At 43.0% G+C, this 17,590-nt stretch overlaps 1 protein-coding gene across 8 annotated transcripts in view; it reads left to right on the forward strand.

The window, feature by feature from the left end:
* FRMD4A (FERM domain containing 4A) overlaps window positions 1–17,590 on the forward strand; it is a 331,795-nt gene that overhangs the window by 130,697 nt on the left and 183,508 nt on the right. For all 8 annotated transcript variants that reach the window (XR_004348140.1, XM_032620676.1, XM_032620632.1 and 5 more), the window contains exon 2: window positions 2,070–2,135. Coding sequence is in view for 7 of the 8 variants with exons in the window: in XM_032620676.1 (XP_032476567.1) it covers window positions 2,070–2,135 (66 nt within the window). In the remaining variant the exon portion in view is untranslated. The remainder of the gene's footprint in view (window positions 1–2,069; window positions 2,136–17,590) is intronic.

Consider the following 17,590-nt stretch of genomic DNA (forward strand, 5'->3'; position numbering starts at 1 on the left):
TAGCTACATTCCCAAGTCTTATTTATTTTAACTGGAAGCTTGTACTTTTTGACCGCCTTCCCCAATTCACACCCGCCCCCCATGTCCATCCCCTGTCTTTGGCAACCACCAGCGTGTTCTCTGTATCTAGGGGCTCATGGTTTTTTGGTTTTGTTTGTTTGTTTGTTTTAGATTCCACATATAAGTGAGATCATACAGTATTTGTCTTCTTCTGTCTGACTTATTTCACCGAGCATAGTGCCCTCCAAGTCCATCCATGTCGTCACCAGTAACAAGATTTCCTCTTTTTTACGGCTGAATCATATTCTTATGAATCACTGTGAGTGATAATATGACTTGATGGAAGCGTGAATAATAATATGACTTCGTTGCCTTCTTCAGGGGAAGGAGAAAGAATTCTCTCGTAGGAGTACACAGCAGCTTTGCACGTGCCGATGATCAGGGAATGAGCCGGGTTGGGCAACAAGAGAAGAGGCCACCTTCTGCGTGTTTCCTGCAGAAGGCGCTTCCAGGAAGGGACTCTGATGCCCATGTAGTGAGGCAGGGCCGGAATCAGCCCATGTGCATCCTTCCTTTGGATCTGCGTGAAGTGGCTGGTAGCTGGGGGAGAAGAAGGTGGCTTCTGTGGGGGCTACAGTCATATAAAAATCCAAGGACCGAAAGGAGTCCTTGGGTCTTCTGGTCCTGGCAGCTGTACTGGGGCAGCTCATGAGCACCAATTGTTATATTTTCAGGAATTTTGTGCTCCGCTTGTAAAACATAGGCATTATTAACACTAAATTATATAAACTTACAGTTAAATAAATTATATTAAAAGCAAGGGTAATAAATACTATAATAACTGCATAAATCAATCTGCTTCCTAATTATTTTACTGTCCTTTGCTAGCATCTACACTCTTGAGGTAGTGTGTATCGGTTTTTGTTTTGTTTTGTTTTTAACTTACTAGATTACTGGTTTATTATAAAAGGACAAAACTCAGGAACAGCCAGGTAGAAGAGATGCATAGGGAAGGTATGGGGAAGGGGCATGCCCTCTCCCAGTGGCATTCTATCTGCAGGTGGTATGTGTTACATCTGTCTGTTAGAAACACTCAGTGTTATCCTGACAGTAGCTTGAAATCAGAGATGGTGAAGATACTTGGAGAGGCAAGACACCTTTTGGTTAGAGTGGTGGCCAGCTGTGACAGCTACCAGAAGGCTTGCTCTTCAGAGGATTTCCTTCGAGGGTGATGCCAGGGCTCCAGCAAATGCTACAAAGTAAAACTCTCTCCTTCCAGAAAGCCAACTGTTAAACATTCACCAGCACCCGCATTGGGCCTGCCCACTCGCTTTTGTGTCTGAGATAGGGGTGCAGAGATGAACAGAGGCTTGTTCAAAGTCCTGCAGCCAGTAATCAGCGGGGCTAAGATTTGACTTGGGTCTTCCAGTTCCTGCCAAGATGCTCTTCCTATTACACAGATATGTTAGTGGTGAAAGGTACAAGGGTCAGGGGTCAAGTTCAGCTGTGAGCACTTACCTCCAGGGTTCCTGTAACATAAGTGAAAGCTCTGTACGGAGTAGAGTCATAAATGAGGAGAGGGGATGATTAACACAGAAATCAAATGCAGCTGGCAGCGGGGGTGGTCGTCAGTTTAGGGGGATGAGGCGAGAGGTGCAGAGACCAGCTACTGAACTGTGTCCCTAATGCACGGTAATAAAATTATTGAACGGAAGAATGACTCAAGAATGAAGAACACTTATCACCACCTGATATTATGGTATATACGCATTTGCTAATTTATCTTACATCTCCCTGTTAGAATGTAAGCTCCATGAGGGCAGGGACCTAGTCTTGTGTGCTGCTCTGCACCCAGCTCTCTGAATAGTGCTTGGCACACAGAATATGCTCGATAAATATTGTTGAATGAATGAATGACGCAGTCCTGCCGCATCTTGGCCTCATATGGCTCCAACTCCCAGGGGAAGCTCTGCCCAGAGGAACGTGCCTGGTGACATCAGCATTGGGGACCCTCTAACCCGTGAAAGGCCACTAGACTCTTGGTGACCATCATTTGTCTTTTTTCTCAGATGACGGAAGGCCGTCGATGTCAAGTACATCTTCTTGATGACCGGAAGCTGGAACTCCTAGTACAGGTAAATGCCTTTTGGCCAACTTTCTAAGTCTCTTCTGTGACTGGTGTAGTTCAGACTTGGATTCAGCTGAAGGGTGGGTGAGAATATAAACTGTTTTAAAACCTCTGTTAAAATCTGCGAGTGAGGACTGGGGCACACGGTGGTATTTGTGTGTGAGTGTGAGTGCTATTTTTGCTCATTCTGTTTCTTTGTGCACCACGCCTAAGGCATTCGAGGCCAGATGTAGATCTAACCTATTGTTACAAATCTCTAGAAAAGGAAATTCCACAACTGCCATTAACTAATCTTTCTACATGGAAGGAGTTAACTATAATATAACCTAGAGAACTCTTGCTACAATTAAGACTGATTTTGTCATCTTCCTGGCTCAGAGGGGGTAGAAAACAGTTCGTTGTTTTCAAGTTACGCCTTCATAGATGTGAAGAAAGAAAAACAATCTCCTGGCTCTGTCTTCCCTCTAAGGGCTCAGTAACCCCCGATCCCCTCCCATAGGTCATCACTGCCATCGCTGTTGACCATCTATACGTCAGTTAACACACAGGAAATCAATCCATTTATCCCCAAACTAAGAACATATCAGTGGCAGAGAAGTCAGAGTAGGAATTAGAATCATAGACCCTGGTTTTGTTCAGCTTCAAAAACTATGTATCATTGTTTTCCTCAAAGCCCTAAAGAAAAAAGTTTCCGAACTTGACTTCACTCTAAATCTGTTGCTTGCTTCCAGCTTTTCTAACTCTATTTGCCTGATATTCTCCAATGTCTATAAAAATTCTCAGGGCAGTGCCCCTTATCCTCCCTCATATTTTTGCCCTGAAGAAGCTACAGTACATCAGGAGGTTGAAGTGATGCCTGACACTCAGATCTCTTACTTGTACTTGCTGCTGGGATTTGAAAATGTTCAAACTGCTAACTTAAAGAGTGAATACTTTTAATAAGATTTCAATTATAAAGGTATTAGAAATGCAGCGTAGGGAAGAGAGAAACCGTGGGAAGAAGCTCAAAACCATAGCATACTAGTTTGACTACTATTCTCACTTTAGCAGATTTCTTTCCAGCTTTCTTCATCTTTGTATTTCTTACATGGTTGTAATCATAATGTGTGACTAATTCTCTGTATTTTTTTTCACTTAACGTCTTTCGTCAGTCTTTTCCAAGTTACTGTAAGTTGTCATCTTTGTTAATAGCTGCATAAATTCCAGAAATGGATATTCCATTAGTATCAAATCATTTACCCATTTGGGTCCATTGAAGGTTTCTTTACAATTTTTCCACAATTACAAGTAAATGCTGTGATTAATTTATCTACCTGTGTAGGGTTCTTTCACATTTTGGATTATGTCCTTGTTAGATTAGATTCAGAGGATCACATTCGTATTAAGAGTTAAAACTTCCTCTTGGATTTGGAGGTTTGGAGGGTGGGGCAGTGGACAGGACTGCAAAGTGAGCAAGGTCTCTTCAGTTCACAGCGTCACTAACTAACAAAGCGTTTGGAGCTTTAAATTGTTAAGAAGCGTCTTCAGATGCTTAGAGGTGAGCGGTCTGGTGTGTTTAGTTGCTTTTTTTATACCAACTCTTAGAAAGCAGCCGCCCTCTTAAACAGGAAATAAGACCTCAAGTGGCAGTGAAATGACAATCCGTCGGCCAGCCTGCCCTGGGAAAGTATGATTGGGGGCATCTGAAGTGGACTCGAGTCACAGAAAAGAGATGTAATTACTGATGTGCAGCAGTTTTGGAAGGTCATCCTCGACCCTTGACCATCAAGAAAATGTTGGATTAGGCTAAACAAGAGAAGTTCATACTCTTCCCATCCCTTTTTAGAACATGCTTCAAATGTTATTCCCTCTTCCTAGAAACACTCCTTCCCATACCCTCACCTCTGTCCCTGGATGGTTTCTGTTAAACTTTCAGTTCACAGCTTAGAAGGCACTTTCCCCCGCAAGGCTTTCCCCGGCCCCCCTGCCCCTCCCAGGTCTGGGTCTTACTGTTACCAAAACCGGACTTGGGTCTACTCTCCTGCGTGCAGTAAAGCTGACTGCTGATACCAAAGTTGTGGTGAAGGGAAGTACAGCATTTATTGCCAGGCACCAAGCAAGGAGTTTGGCAGCTAATATTCAAAAGGCCTGAACTCCCAATGGCTTTCAGGGAACGCTTTTTAAAGACAGGATGAGGAAGAGGGTTTGTGGGGTGTGTGATCAGCTCGTGGACATTCTTCTGATTGGTTTGGTGGAGAGGTAGTCGGGAGTCAACATCATCAACCTTCTGGCTCCAACCCGTCTGGGGTCTGTGTGCCTGTGTTCAGCGTACACTTAACTTCTTCCACCTGGTGAGGGGCTTAGTACCTCCAAAACAGCTCAAAGGATATGGTTCAGAATATTATCTGTGACCCTTGAGTCCTTGATTTTGTTTAATGGCTAAATGATTATTATTTTCTCTGGCTTGACTGTTTTGCTTTGTTTTTGCATTTTCTCACTTCTCTGATTAAATTTGCTCTTTGGGACTTGGGGAAGGCCTAGGAGGCTAAAGTTCTTCTATAAACAAGAGGCAGGCGGAGGACATGGGGTGTCTGTCTGGGAAGGCCCCTGGGTTCCTGCTCAGTGACATTAGCTGTCACCCTTCCCCCTGAGGTTTCCCTCTTACTGTCACAACTCATCACAACTCACTGCCATCGCCTGTTTACTTCTCAGCGTTTCCCAGAGCCACCAACAATTTGAGGGCTGGGTCTGTGTCATGGTCACTGTGTGTCCCCAGCACTCAGCCCAGTGCCTGGCACATAGGTCACTAAATAAATCCTTGTGGAATGAAAGAATGGGCAAATCCTAAGATACCGTGGAATTACCTCCCCAAAGGACCATAGAACCAATTGCTCTGCAGAGAACCAAAAAAAAAAAAAAAAAACATGGAAGCAGCCTAAATGTCCATCGACGGAGGAATGGATAAAAAAAAGATGCGGTGCATATATACAATGGAATACTACTTGACCATAAAAAAGAACAAAATAATGCCATTTGCAGCGACATGGATGGACCTAGAGATTGTCACACTGAGTGAAGTAAGTCAGACAGAGAAAGACAAATATATGACATTGCTTATATGTGGAATCTAAAAAAATGGTACAAATGAACTTATTTACAAAACAGAAATGTTACAGATGTAGAAAACAAATGGTTACCAAGGATGAAAGGGAGGTGAGGAGGGATAAATTGGGAGATTGGGATTGACATACACACACTGCTATATAGAAAATAGGTAACTAATAGGAACCTGCTGTAACTAGACAACCACAGAGATTGTTTCCTGCACCGGTGCAGACCTGGCCACTCTGAATGGAAGCATTTCCCTTCTCTGGGTGACAGAGCACAATGGCGATAATCCCAACATCGAAGGCTTATTGTAAAGCCGTTTGAGATTACGTAGTGGAATCTGCACATCCAAATTCCTGTTGACCTTGAGTAAATCCCACATTACCTGTACAGGGGAAAGAGCAAAGGTCAGGAGTGCACGTACGGGAATTTAGTATTTGAAAGGCTTATCCCGAAATCCACAGGCAGGTCCCTGACACCATGACATTACCATGTAACTCCCCAAGTCCTTAAATTGCACTTAAGGACAGCTGGAACGATGCTGTGACACAAGGATGTCATTCAGTAACAAGTCAAGCCTTCAACTTTGGTCATCCGTTTGGACTTCGTTCAGCTGCGTCACACTCCCATCCAACCCGGAGACAATGGCGTTTGCGCTGTTGCCCAAAACTGTTTCAACCAATTAGAAGTGTACTCGAAAAAGCCTGCATCAGAATGAGAGAGGCCGCCATCGTGTACGTCTCTCAATCAACCTCTTCTTGATGCTTCCATAACCAGACAAGAGGGTGCCATGCATGTTTTGTATTAAACTGAACTTCTCACGTCTGCTCTGCATACAGCTATTCCTTTAAAATGACTTTCTTCACTTTTTTTCTGACCTGAATGGGTGTTTAAGGGAGCATTTTGGAAGCAAAGAAAGGGAAATGTGCTTTAGCCTTAGTAAGAGTCATTGCATTAAGATGGAGAAGAATTTCCTGACAATGAGGGTCGGTTGGTGGAGAACTGGAAGCCATAAATGGGAAGATTCTGGGCCCTTTCTCTTGGGTTTTTTAAAAATAGAATAGATTTTCGCTAGATTGGAATGCCTGAGGTGTGGTCCTTCCTTATTAGGGTCTCTTGAGGCTTATGATACTATATGAGATCCTGTCCTCCAGGAAGAAAGGCCAGTGCAAGAAAAACAGACCTGTTTTTTAAAGCCCTTTCCCAGCACTTTAGATGAGTGGGTATTATGCTCTGTTGGCAGAATTTCTTCCCTTTGATGACAGAGCAAATCAGAGTCCTCTCCGTCCCTGCAACTCTGCCACAGTGGGAGCTGTGATGTGGGGCAGATCCTAGGATTACCGTGTCTCTCTAACCCCATCTCTAAGTGGCCATTGGCAGCACATTTATAACTGTCTACCTCATTAAAATAGAGGAACAAAGTGTCCTGTGATTCTGAGAAATGGAACAAACTTCAACAAGTCAGTGTTTTTCAAGAGTATTAAAGAGAGTAGCTAAACTATTGTTCTAAGTTACATGGTGTCCCTAATCTTGAGAAAACCAGTGGGACAGAAACATCAGGAGAGATTTAAAGCTACACTGAAGAGTACATTGGAGCCCTTGAAATGTGGCCAGTCCCAATTAAGATGGGCTGTGAGTGTGAAATATGCACCAGATTTTGAAGCTTCATATTTTTTAAATAAAAGGAAAATACCTTATTAATGATTTTCATATCGATGATTCCATGTTGAAATGAATATTTGGGGTGAGGTGAAAGAAAATACATAATTAAAATTAATCTCACCTATTTCTTGTTCCTTGTTTCATTTGGCTACTAAAAACGTTACAATTTCCTATTGGGCTCCCATGATATTTCTGTTGGACAGCGATCTTTTTTTTTTAAAATAGATCTTCATTGGAGTATAATTGCTTCACAATACTGTGTTAGTTTCTGTTGTACAACAAAGTGAATCAACCATATGCATACATGTGTCCCCATATCCCCTCCCTCTTGCATCTCCCTCCCACCCTCCCTATCCCACCCTCTAGGTGGTCACAAAGCACCGACCCGATCTCCCTGTGTAGCTACTTCCCACTAGCTATCTATTTTACATTTGGTAGTGTATATATGTCCATGCCACTCTCTCACTTCTTTCCAGCTTACCATTTCCCCTCTCCATGTCCTCAAGTCCATTCTCTGTGTCTTCGTCTTTATTCCTGCCCTGACATTAGGTTCATCAGTACCATTTTTGGTTTTTTAGGATTCCATACATATGCATTAGCATACGGTATTTGTTTTTCTTTCTGACTTACTTCACTCTGTATGACAGACTCTAGGTCCATCCACCTCACTACAAATAACTCAATTTCGTTCCTTTTCATGGCTGAGTAATATTCCATTGTATATATGTGCCACATCTTTATCCATTCATCTGTCAATGGATATTCAGGTTGGTTCCATGTCCTGGCTATTGTAAATAGTGCTGCAATGAACATTGTGGTGTATGTCTCTTTTTGAATTATGGTTTTCTCAGGGTGTATGTCCAGTAGTGGGATTGCTGGGTCGTATGGTAGTTCTATTTTTAGTTTTTTAAGGAACCTCCATACTGTTCTCCATAGTGGTTGTATCAATTTACATTCCCACCGACAGTGCAGGAGGGTTCCCTTTTCTCCACACCCTCTCCAGCATTTATTGTTTCTAGATTTTTTGATAATGGCCGTTCTGACCGGTGTGAGGTGATACCACATTGTAGTTTTGATTTACATTTCTCTTATAGTTAGTGATGTTGAGCATCTTTTCATGTGCCTCTTGGCCATCTGTATGTCTTCTTTAGTGAAATTTCTATTTAGCTCTTCCACCTATTTTTTAATTGGATTATTTGTTTTTTTGATATTGAGCTCCATGAGCTCTTTGTATATTTTGGAGATTAATCCTTTGTCCATTGTTTCATTTGCAAATATTTTCCCCCATTCTGAGGGTTGTCTTTTCGTCTTGTTTATGGTTTCCTTTGCTGTGCAAAAGCTTTTAAGTTTCATTTGTTCACCTTTTAAGGTCCTATTTGTTTATTTTTATTTTCATTACTCTAGGAGGTGGGTCATAAAAGATCTTACTGTGGCTTATGTCAAAGATTGTTTTTCCTATGTTTTCCTCTAAGAGTTTTATAGTGTCTGGTCTTACATTTAGGTCTTTAATCCATTTTGAGTTTTTTTGTGTGTATGGTGTTAGGGAGTGTTCTAATTTCATTCTTTTACATGTAGCTGTCCAGTTTTCCCAGCACCACTTATTGAAGAGGCTCTTTTCTCCATTGTATGGTCTTGCCTCCTTTGTCGTAAATTAGGTGGCCATATGTGTGTGGGTTTATCTCTGGGCTTTCTATCCTGTTCCATTGATCAATATTTCTGTTTTTGTGCCAGTACCTTACTGTCTTGATTACTGTAGCTTTGTAGTGCAGTTTGAAGTCGGGGATCCTGATTCCTCCAGCTCCATTTTTCTTTCTCAAGATTGCTTTGGCTATTCGGGGTCTTTTGGGTTTCCATAAAAATTGTAAAATTTTTTGTTCTAATTCTGTGAAGAATGCCACTGGTAGTTTGATAGGGATTGCATTGAATCTGTAGATTGCTTTGGGTAGTATAGTCATTGTCACAATATTGATTCTTCCAATCCAAGAACATGGTATATCTCTCCCTCTGTTTGTATCATCTTTGATTTCTTTGATCAGCGTTTTATAGTTTTCTGAGTACAAGTCTTTCGCCTCCTTTGGTAGGTTTATTCCTAGGTATTTTATTCTTTTTGTTGCGATGGTAAGGGGGATTGTTTCCGTAATTTCTCTTTCTGATTTTTCGTTGTTAGTATATAGGAATGCCAGAGATTTCTGTGCATTAATTTTGTATCCTGCAACCTTACCGAGTTCATTGTTTAGTCCTAGTAGTTTTCTGGTAGCATCTTTAGGATTTTCTATATATAGTATAATGCCATCTGCAAACAGTGAAATTTTTACTTCTTCTTTTCCGATTTGGATTCCTTTATTTCTTTTTCTTCTCTGATTGCTGTGGCTAGGACTTCCAAAAGTATGTTGAATAAGAGTGGTGAGAGTGGACATCCTTGTCTTGTTCCTGATCTTAGTGGAAATGCTTTCAGTTTTTCACCATCGAGTATGATGTTGGCTGTGGGTTTGTCATATATGGCCTTTATTATGTTGAGGTAGTTTCCCTTTATGCCCATTTTCTGGAGAGTTTTTATCATAAATGATTGTTGAATTTTGTCAAAAGCTTTTTCTGCACTTATTGAGATGATCATATGGTTTTTATTCCTTAATTTGTTAATGTGGTGTATCACATTGATTGATTTGCGTATATTGACGAATCCTTGCGTTCCTGGGATAAATCCCACTTGATCATGGTGTATGATCCTTTTAATGTGCTGTTGGATTCTGTTTGCTAGTATTTTTTGTTCAGGATTTTTGCATCTATGTTCATCAGTGATATTGGTCTATAATTTTCTTTTTTTGTGATATCTTTTTCTGATTTTGGTATCAGGGTGATGGTGACTTCATAGAATGAATTTAGGAGTGTTTCTCCCTCTGCAGTTTTTTGGAAGAGTTTGAGAAGGATTGGTGTTAGCTCTTCACTAAATGTTTGATAGTATTCGCCTGTGAAGCCATCTGGTCCTGGACTTTTGTTTGTTGGAAGATTTTTAATTGCAGTTTCAATTTCATTACCTGTGATAGGTCTGTTTATATTTTCTAATTCTTCCTGGTTCAGTCTTAGAAAAGTGTACGTATCCAAGAATTTGTCCATTTCTTCGTGGTTGTCCATTTTATTGACATATAGTTGTTTGTAGTAGTTTCTTATAATCCTTTGTATTTCTGCGGTGTCAGTTGTGATTTCTCCTTTTCATTTCTAATTTTATTGATTTGCGTCCTCTCCCTTTTTTTTTTGATGAGTCTGGCTAAGGGTTTATCAATTTTGTTTATCTTCTCAAAGAACCAGCTTTTAGTTTTATTGATCTTTGCTATGGTTTTCTTTGTTTCTATTTCATTTATATCTGCTCTGATCTTTATGATTTCTTTCCTTCTACTGATTTTGGGTTTTCTTTATTCTTCTTTCTCTAGTTGCTTTAGGTGTAGGGTTAGATTGTTTATTTGAGATAGTTCTTGTTTCTTGAGGTGAGATTGAATTGCTATAGACTTCCCTCTTAGAACTGCTTTTGCTGCGTCCCATAGGTTTTGGGTCATCATGTTTTCGTTGTCACTTGTTTCTGTGTACTTTTTATTTCTTCTTTGATTTCTTCAGTGATCTCTTGGTTATTTAGTAGCACGCTGTTTAGCCTCCATGTATTTGTGTTTTTTACAGGTTTTCTCCTGTAATTGATTTCCAGTCTCATAGCATTGTGGTCAGAAAAGATGCTTGATACAATTTCAATTTTCTTAAATTTTCCAAGGCTTGATTTGTGACCCAAGATGTGATCTGTCCTGGAGAATGTTCCACGTGCACTTGAGAAGAAAGTGCATTCTTCCACTTTCGGGTGGAATGTTCTATAAATGTCAATTAAAACTGTTTGGTCTGTTGTGTCATTTAAAGCTTGTGTTTCCTTATTTATTTTCTGTTTGGATGATCTGTCCATTGGTGAAAGTGGCATGTTAAATTCCCCTACTATATTATTGTGTTACTGTTGATTTCCTCTTTCATGGTTGTTAGCATTTGCCTTATGTATTGAGGTGCTCCTACGTTGCATGCGTAAACATTTATAATGATTATATCTTCTTGGATTGATCTCTTGATCATTATGTAGTGTCCTTCCTTGTCTCTTGTAACAGTCTTTATTTTAAAGTCTATTTTATCTGATATGAGTATTGCTACTCCAGCTTTCTTTCGATTTCCATTTGCATGGAATATCTTTTTCCATCCCCTCACTTTCAGTCTCTATGTTTTCCTAGGTCTGAAGTGGGTCTCTTGTAGACAGCATATACATGGGTCTTGTTTTTGTATCCATTCAGCCAGGCTGTGTCTTTTGGTTAGGGCATTTAATCCATTTACATTCAAGGTTATTATTGCTATGTATGTTCCTATTACCATTTTCTTAATTGTTTTTGGTTTGTTTTTGTGGGTCTTCTTCTCTTGTGTTTCCCACCTAAAGAAGTGTCTTTAGCGTTTGCTGTAAAGCTGGTTTGGTGGTGCTGAATTCTCTTAGCTTTTGCTTGTCTGTAAAGCTTTTGATTTCTCCATCGAATCTGAGTGAGTTCCTTGCTGGCTAGAGTAATGTTGGTTGTAGGTTTTTCTCTTTCATCACTTTAAGTGTATCCTGCTGCTCCCTTCTGGTCTGCAGACTTTCTGCTGAAAAGTCAGCTGATAACCTTATGGGGATTCCTTTGTACGTTATTTTTTGTTTTTCTCTTGCTGCTTTTAATATTTTTTCTTTGAATTTAATTTTTATTAGTTTGATTAATATGTGTCTTCGTGTGTTTCTCCTAGGGTTTACCCTGTATGGGACTCTGTTTTTCCTGGACTTGGGTGACTATTTCCTTTCCCATGTTAGGGAAGTTTTCCACTATAATCTCTTCAAATATTTTCTCAGACCCTTTCTTTTTCTCTTCTTCTTCTGGGACCCATATAATTCGAATGTTGGTACGTTTAGTGTTGTCTCAGATGTCTGTGAGATTGTCTTCAATTCTTTTCATTCTTTTTTCTTTATTCTGTTCCTTGGTAGTTATTTCCACCATTTTGTCTTCCAGCTCACTTATTTGTTCTTCTGCCTCAGTTATTCTGTTATTGATTCCTTCTAGTATATTTCTCATTTCAGTTATTTTGTTGTTCATCTCTGTTTGTTTGTTCTTTAGTTCTTCTATATATTTGTTAAACATTTCTTGTATTTTCTCAATCCGTGCCTCCATTCTGTTTCTGAGATTCTGGATCATCTTTCCTATCATTACTCTAAATTCTTTTTCAGGTAGATTGCCTATTTCCTCTTCATTTATTTGGTCTTGTAGGATTTTACATTGCTCCTTCATCTGACATATTTTTTTGCTGTCTCCTTTTTTTTTTTTTTTTTTTTTTTTGATGAGTGGGATTGTGTTCCTGTCTTACTGGTTGTTTGGCCTGAGGCTTCCAACACTGGAGTTTGTAAGCTGTTGGGTAGAGCTGGGTCTTGGTGCCAAGATGAGGACCTCCGGGAGACCTCACTCCAAAGAATATTTCCTGGGGTCTGAGGTTCTCTGTTAGTCCAGTGGTTTCGGACTCACGAGCTCCTACCGCAGGAGCTTTGGCTGACCACCTGGCTCGTGAACCATGATCCCGCCAGCCACAGAGGGCAGCAAAAAAAAAAAAGAAAAAAAAAAGAGAACAATAACAAAGTAGAAAATAAAATTAGACTAGAGAAACTAACAGATATGTTAGAAAGAAGTATAAGAATCAACAACCGGAAGGTAAAACAGAACCATAATAGTTAAAAAAAAAAAGGTGGAAAAGACCTTGGCTGTGGAGGGCGGGGCCTAAGCAGGGGGTGGTGGGTGGGGCCTATTGCTTACAACCCACAGGACTGGAAAAGGCCCTGGGCGGGTGTGGAGGGTGGAGCTTAGGCTCAACGGACCAGAAGGGGCCCAGGCTTGCCTCCCGCCTCTGGTCTCAGAGGGCAGGAAAGGCCCTCCACTCCTCTCCCCCTCCTCCTGTCCTGGAGGGCCCCTCCCACCTGCCTCTCCTGCTCTCCTTCCACCCCCCCACCCCCACCTCCCCTCCTATGTCCCCCAGGTCCCATGTGGCCTGTGGGGGGGCAGGGTTGGAAGGCAGGGCACCCAGCCTGGGAGCCCAGCAGCTTCCCCGGCCTGAGTGGGTGGGGGCAAATGCCCTCTGCTCCTCTCCTGGAAGGCCCCTCCCACCTGCCCCTCCCTGTTCTTCCCCGGCCTCCTGCCTATGCCCCCAGGACCATTGCAAGCCCAGAGGGGACACTGAGGGCCTAGGACCTGGCCTGAGAGCCAGGCAGACTTCCCCGGCCGGATTGGTAGGGGATACGCTGGGTACACTCTCCCCAGATCTGAGCCCCCTGAGGGTGTTTCCCAGGCTTGGGACCCCGTCCCCCCATCTCAACCACCCCTCAGGGGCTCTGGTCCTGTCCGGCCTCCACTTCTCCTCCCCGACTCAGTCCCCGCATGTCCTGCAGGTTCGCTTGGGGCTTCCTCCCATCTCCTTGGGTGTCGAGGTTCCCCCGCCAGCGTTTGGCAGGTTGCCCTAGTTGTAGGGAGACATGAACTCCATGTCTTCCCACACCACCATCTTGGACTCCTCCCCATTTCACTCCAGTTTTTCAGCAATCTTTGAAGGATAAGAGTAGATCATTTAAGTAAGAGCAAAAATTATAGACCCTAATAGACTTAAGGTTATCCAGATTTCCTACTGGATGTCCTCCACAATAATGATGGCACTTGACAGTTCTTTCACAGTAGAGTTTCTCTGGAGCGTATCTCATTTAATCTCCACATTAACTGTTTAAAGAAGATGCTAACTCAGGTGAGGGAAACAGAAATTCAGAAAGGTCGATTAACTTGCCTCAAGGTCACAGTAGTATATGCCAGCTGGAACATTGATCCTCTGATGTTTCAGCCTGTTCTCTTTCACTGCACAAGTAAGAAGTATATACGATAAATATCTGAGATGTGAGGTAGTTCGTGTATAATGTGGCTGCCGTGTTGGCCCCAACACCAGCTTCATAAATTACCGGAATTAAAGACTTAAAACCTCATCTCAGGTCAAGAACTGAAGACAGGCTTCCCTGGGTCATTTCGTCTGTTTGAACTCAGTTTCTAATCGATATAGTGAAGATGTACAGATTTGACACATGACGAAGAGTTTCTGCATCGTGTTGAAGCCTGAGGGTATCAGGTGTGGAAGACACTTAGGCAGCAGCAGATTAAATAATTCCTGCCTTGTCATCACTTTTCTCTGCCTGACAAAGATGCTAGTGGTACTGGCTTAAAGGTTAAGTAAGTTAATATGAGCTCTGAATAAAGCAGCACTGAAGGCAAAGTAAATATTCTTACCTATAATGGGCTTAAAAAATACAAGCTGGATATGACTTTTTTAGAAAACCTGGAGCTCTGTTAGTGCTGCATGGAATAAGTGAACAGCCCTGGGTTGTCTGCATGTGCACACATACCCACATACACAGGCATATACGCTCACCCCCCCATCCTCAGCTACTTCCGTGGTTTATCACGTTCTTCTGTAAAAATACAAAGGATTGTTCTCTACCAAGGAAGCCAGGTATTCCCCCAGAACACACTTTGCCAAGAAAAGAAATATACAGAGTTGATTCTGTATCTTCTCCACCGAGAAGGGTGGTCTGCTCCACTCGCTGGCCCATCTGCTGAAGCGTGAGCTGCCTCGGCCATCTGCTCCTGTCTGGTCTGAAGTCACCAGGAGGTACAGTCTCAGCCAGTGGTGGGAAGCCCTGTGCAGAATCTGGGAGCAGACCGAGGGCCCAGGGTGTGATGAACCTTCTGTCCGGGACCTCCCAGGCCACCAGCCCACCTCATAAAACGAGCCAGAGGGGGAGTCAAGCAGCACTGCTCTGGGCTGACCTCAGACGTCACCGTGATCACCGTCACCATTTATCAAGCTTCTCGCTGCAAAGCTGGGCACTCCCCCAAATGAGCCAAACAGATGTCTTTCCAGCCCCTGGGGGTGGCTGATAATATGTAACATCTTAAAGGCACATGGTGAAGCAAATAGATGTTAAAGTATAGATTAGAGGTGGCGAACATAATGGTACGAATGGTCACTCTACATGGAATCAAAAACTCATTTAGTGGCTTGGAGAAATAAGAAATAGTCCTTAAAGTATACCCTTGGGAGCCACAAGCAGCTAACGAGTTTCCCCCTTTGGCAAGAAGAGGGAGGGACCTGTACCTCCTCCCTTCTGCATCAAGGACCTTTCTGGAAAAGTTGGTGAACTCTGCTGTGCTTGACAAACAAAGGAGAATCCCAGTCTCCTGGCGGGGGCTGTGACAGAGGAGGGTCCAGGATACGGCAGATTGATGCAATCATCAGGGACCCCACCCAGACACGCATCCCAACATACACGCGCACACAGCTCCAGGAGCAGACAGCTCAGCCGGCCACAGGGCGAGGAGGGGAAGCCAGCTCCCAGGCAGTTGGGGTCCAGGCTCTGGTTGCCTAGCGGTATCCCCTTCTTTGCCCCCCCTCCCCTACCTTACCCTCCTTCCATGCCCACCCTTCCGTTTCTGTGCCCCATTCTCCCTTGATGTTAATTTTAAGCGGCCTTTAAATGTACTGCTTGGAACGACTGAAACGGCCAATATTTGGCTGACTTTGTTGTGCCGAAAGGACAGCCTTATGGGATTGCGTGGAGGACGAGGAAGGAACTTTTAAGAGAGGAAGACGGTGCATCTCCTCCTCTCCCAGGAACGAGCCTCTGGAAGGTTGACATTGCAGCTTTGTTTTTTGTGTGTGTGTGACTGCTGAGTTATTTGCTTCTTTGATCCCTTTACAAACTCGTTTCCACCAACTCTCTAAGGTAGCACAAGGCACTGTTGGCAGAAGGGAGCCTTGGGAGACGGGTGGGAACTGTGGGGTGCTGGTTTAGCATCTCTGCTCAAGAGGGATGAGAAAGGCGAGGGATAAAGACGAGCTTAACGCACGGTGCAGGTCAGCAAAATGTGAATAATTGTGTTTATAAAACCCACGCACATGCGTACCCACTGCCCTCACCCTCACCCCACCCCCTAAGAGAGTGTGGAGATGGAGAGAGGGCTGGCCATCTGGGAGGGGTGGCTTCACGGGAATCGGGGCGTTAACAAATCTGGGTGTTGTTTTGTTTTGCCGCCGCTAACTCACAGATTGACTTTTGGCATGTGGCTCATTTCAAGTACTCGCGCATTTGGTGAATCTCTATTATTCATCTTTCCCTGCGCTACGCAGATCTCAGCGTGCCTCCCTTTGGGGCAGGAGGTCACGTCTAGAGGTGAGAAATGATTATTTGGGCTGTACGACTTTTTACACATCCAGGGGTGGGTGTTCTTAATTCTAAAACAGGCTGCATGTTCTCACGACTTGCTCCCCAGTGACTGCGACAGCCCCCCTTTCTCTGTGCAGTGATACCAAGGGCACCCCGTCCTCCATAATAAGGAGAGGGTGCAGGAGGATTCGGGGGACAGAGCTGTGCATTCTGGCAGCCTTTGCTGCAACTTGTCCCATCTCGCCCAGAGATGGACGGAAGGGAGGGAGATGGGAGAAGCGATCCCCTCTCCTGGGAAACACGGTGTGATCCGTATCAGAGGTGGTGGAGAAGGAATCGGAGGTCTGGGGACATCTCAGCTGCTCTGTGCTTTCCCCTGCCTCTTCTGCCGCTGTGGCCCTGCCTCAGAGCCCTTGAATCTCTCTGCTGTCGTTTCCTCACTTGCCCAGCGAAGACCTAACAATTTAGCTGTCAAACAACACAGAAGATTTCCAAGTCTTTCCAAAGCCCCCACCTCACACCTCAGCCACCTCCTAGGTACAGGCAGACTGCGGAGATACTGCAGGTTTTGTTCCAGGGACTGCAAGGAAGCAAGTTGCACAGTGTTTCGTCTTTCTCTGTCTGACTTATTGCACTATGCATAGTACTCTCCAGGTTGCAAAAAATTTTTCATTCTTTTTTATGGCTGAGTAATATTCCTTTGTGTGTATGTGTGCATGTGTGTGTTTGTGTCATGACTTCTTTTTTTTTAATTTATTTTATTGAAGTATAGTTGATTTACAGTGTGTTAATTTCTACTGTACAGCAAAGTGATTCAGTTATGCACAGATACATATTCTTTTCCATTATGGTTTATTACAGGATACTGAATATAGTTCTCCATGCTGTACAGTAGGACCTTGTTGTCTGTCCATTCTCTATATAAATGCTTACATCTACTAACCCCAAACTCCCACTCCATCCCTCTACCACACCCTCTCCCCCTTGGCAACCACAAGTCTGTTCTCTATGTCTGTGAGTCTGTTTCTGTTTCATAGATAAGTTCATCGGTGTCAGATTTTAGATTTCACATGTAAGTGATATCATATGGTATTTGTCTTTCTCTGTCTGACTTATTTCACTAAGCATAATACTCTCCAGGTCCGTCCATGTTGTTGCAGATGGCAGAATTTCATTCTTTTTATGGCTGAGTAATATTCCTCTGTGTGTGTGTGTGTGTGTGTGTGTGTGTGTGTGTGTGTATCGTGATTTTTTTATCCATTCATCTGTTGATGGTCACTTGAGTTGCTTCCATTATCTTGGCAATTGTAAATAATGCTGCTATGAACACTGGGGTGCATATATCTTTTCAACTTAGTGATTTCAGTTTCTTCAGATACATACCCCGGAGTGGGACTGCTGGATCCTATGGTAGCTCCATTTTTAGTTTT

Source organism: Phocoena sinus, chromosome 2, assembly GCF_008692025.1.
Source record: "Phocoena sinus isolate mPhoSin1 chromosome 2, mPhoSin1.pri, whole genome shotgun sequence".
NCBI lineage: Eukaryota > Metazoa > Chordata > Mammalia > Artiodactyla > Phocoenidae > Phocoena > Phocoena sinus.